This window comes from Anneissia japonica, unplaced genomic scaffold (genome assembly GCF_011630105.1).
Source record: "Anneissia japonica isolate Jap-2015-1 unplaced genomic scaffold, ASM1163010v1 scaffold10840_len3070_cov156, whole genome shotgun sequence".
In the NCBI taxonomy this organism is placed as follows: domain Eukaryota; kingdom Metazoa; phylum Echinodermata; class Crinoidea; order Comatulida; family Comatulidae; genus Anneissia; species Anneissia japonica.
Genome location: NW_022742016.1, coordinates 1 through 3,099, shown reverse-complemented (window position 1 = coordinate 3,099; position 3,099 = coordinate 1). Strand labels below are relative to the sequence as shown.

Sequence of the window (3,099 nt, the reverse complement as noted above, 5' to 3'; positions counted from 1 at the left end):
AAATATTTTCACATCTTGTGGTAGTGTAACCTTACCAATATATTCTCCTGATTGCATATACTTGAGCATTTCATTAGTCCGACATGAAACCAACAAGCACTCTTCACATTTTACTAGGCTTCCGTATTCATTATTCTTGTCTTTGAATAATTTAATGGTATTGAATAATCCTTCTGGTTGTACTTTGATTATCATTGGTGACTGCTTGATCGATTTGCCATCAAAACTCACATCAAGTCTACAAACACCTGGACTGTTACATTTTCCTGTCACAACATAATCTCCATTGTCATAATCATATTGTCATTTATTTCATAATCATATTTTTGTATACCTCCCCTCTCAACCATGGTGGGACTAAGGTTGTATATACCCTCCATCCAAAGTCCCTCCCTGGGCCACATATTTAAAATTCCTGGACCCAATACTGAATACACATCAGTAATTATATAAATTTATAGCGTCATTATTTATCACCGCAATTCTCCGTGGATGTTGCGAAATTAAGCATAATCCGTTTGGATATTTGATTCTGTCTGCTGGTTTATCAATTCTTTTGATAAAATTTCCATCACTACTGAAAAGCTGTATTTTTCCATAACTTGCTAAAATGATATTGTGATCCTCATCAACTACTACCTCTTCAAAACTCCAAGCCTCATGCTCATTACCTTTGACAAGCACTTTCATCAACCTTCCTTCATTATCAAATTGTAATAATCCATTGTCACAAGAGTTGCTTTTTCTTTCTAATGCAAGAATATTTCCTTGATTTGTAAGGGTAACATCAATGACTCCTATTTTATTGTTTGGTGACGCTAACTTTCTGATCAGCTGGCCACTATCAATATCAAATATGTACACACATTTATATTTACAATCAGCTGCATACACAGTATTTGATGCTTCATCCACATGGATCCCAGCTGGATCCTTCAATATTTTCTGACCAATCGATTTGATCACCTCACCATTCATCTTAACTATTGTGATGCATCCGTTGCCTTCGTCACTGACTGCTATGTTACCATTCTTCATTTTGCACATTTTAAATATTTTCACATCTTGTGGTAGTGTAACCTTACCAATATATTCTCCTGATTGCATATACTTGAACAATTCATTAGTCCGACATGAAACCAACAAGCACTCTTCACATTTTACTAGGCTTCTACAATCATCATTCTTGTTTTTGAATAATTTAATGGTATTAAATAATCCTTCTGGTTCTACTTTGATTATCATTGGTGACTGCTTGATCGGTTTGCCATCAACACTCACATCAAGTCTACAAACACCTGGACTGTTACATTTTCCTGTCACAACATAATCTACATAGTCATCTTCGTCAACTTGAGAGATGTTTATTTCTCCTGTAGGATGTGTCCATGTTGCCTTCAATTGATTTGCTAATACATTACATCTATCTGCTTTAATTATTTTGGCAAGAATTTCTTGACCTTGTGTCACAGATTCCACTCCCTTTAATGTAAGACCATCTATTGTTGATTGTGTTACATTTCCAATCTCACATTGCTGCAAAGAAGCAATGTGGTGTTTGTTTGCAAAAAATAAAATTTGCCCATTATCATTTGGCTCTGTTTTGGGCATTTCATTGACTCTGTCCTCCAGTGCTTTAATTACTGTTTCACTTGATTGCATCGCTGTTGCTTCATCACTCTTTAATAACTGCTTAAGAAAACTTAATTTTGTATTTACTTCAGATATTATTGTTTTCAATTCATCCATTTGTACATCATTTACTTGCTTTTTCTGTTTGTAGATTATGTCTACATTTTTTTTCATTTCGTCTCCTTTATTCATGATTGTTTTAATCATTTCCTGCACAAGCCTGTCAATATCTTGCAAACTTGTCTTTCTACTTTCATCTAATTTTGTAGATGTTTGAATAACTGCTTCAAGGCCTTCTTCTAACTTATCTTTGCAGCATTGGGCAGATTTTTCTAATGTTGATGAAGTTTCTTTAAATGTTTGGAATGCATCTGATATGCTGATTGTTTTGTGCTTCCCTTCCCACATTTTGTGGTTTATGAATGTGCAATGAATGCAAATTGGAGTTTTACAATCTTGACAGTACAACTCGAAAGGTTTAGAGTGAAGTGAACACAGTGGAGGATTTAACAAAGCAAAGTCTTGTGGTGTCATTGAGCGCACATCCTCCACTGCATGTAGCTTGTGATTTGCCGAAATTGGCAACATTTTATGATAATCTCTGCAAGAAGAGCACAAGTAATGTCTGCAATCCTGGCAATAGTATTCTTCTGCTTTTCCACAAACACATTTTGTGATGTGATCACCAGCAGGTTTATCATATCGTTGATGGGTTTCTAACAAGTTATTCAGAAATGTGTTTGGTGGAATTTTCTGAAGCCCGCCTTCTGGAATGGGAAATGATTTTGTGCAAGTTGGACAAGTCAGCTTACCCTTCTTCTTGACCCAGTCTTCCAGACAGGCCAAACAAAAACTATGCAGGCAGTTGAGAGATTTTGGATTCTGGAGTCTCTTCAAGCATATGGCACACTCTAAGACTTTCTCATCAATATCTTCCAGAAACTGATTCAATTCACTTGTAGCCATCTTGATATAATTCTGTAAATTAGTAATAATTTAAATGGTTAATATAATATTACTGGGGCTTTTGTTGATATATACCGTAGAACTCCTAGTGGTACTCAGCATTTTGGCCCTGTAGAGTATGCCCTCGTAATGTTTGGATAACTGTGGGAGTAGAATTAATAAAGTTAGGACTTTCTAACTAATATCTTCCAAAAACTGATTAACTTGTCGCCATCTTGGTAACCCTGTAAATCATTAATAATTTGAATTAATATAATTTCATTGGGCTCTGTGTGGTCCCTCAGTAGCAGTCCATGCTGCAAGTCCTATTTACAAAGAGAGACTGGCACTTGACAAAAAAAATATTGAATAATAATTGTGATGGTGGTGACATTGGTGATGATAATGGTGGTTAGTGATGATGATGATAATGTCGATGGTGATGATGGGGAAGATAGTGATAGTGATGGTGGCTGCAGCGATAGTGGTTATGGTGATAGTGATAATTGTGGTGGTGATGAT

At 35.7% G+C, this 3,099-nt stretch overlaps 1 protein-coding gene across 1 annotated transcript; it reads right to left on the bottom strand.

Annotated features, from left to right (window-relative positions):
• Nucleotides 1-38: 38 nt before the first annotated feature.
• LOC117118933 (tripartite motif-containing protein 2-like) lies at nucleotides 39-2,598 on the bottom strand. The gene has a single exon (XM_033263666.1). It carries the CDS (start codon nucleotides 2,596-2,598, stop codon nucleotides 439-441), a length of 2,160 nt encoding a protein of 719 aa, XP_033119557.1. The 3' UTR covers nucleotides 39-438.
• Between the last annotated feature and the right edge of the window lie 501 nt (nucleotides 2,599-3,099).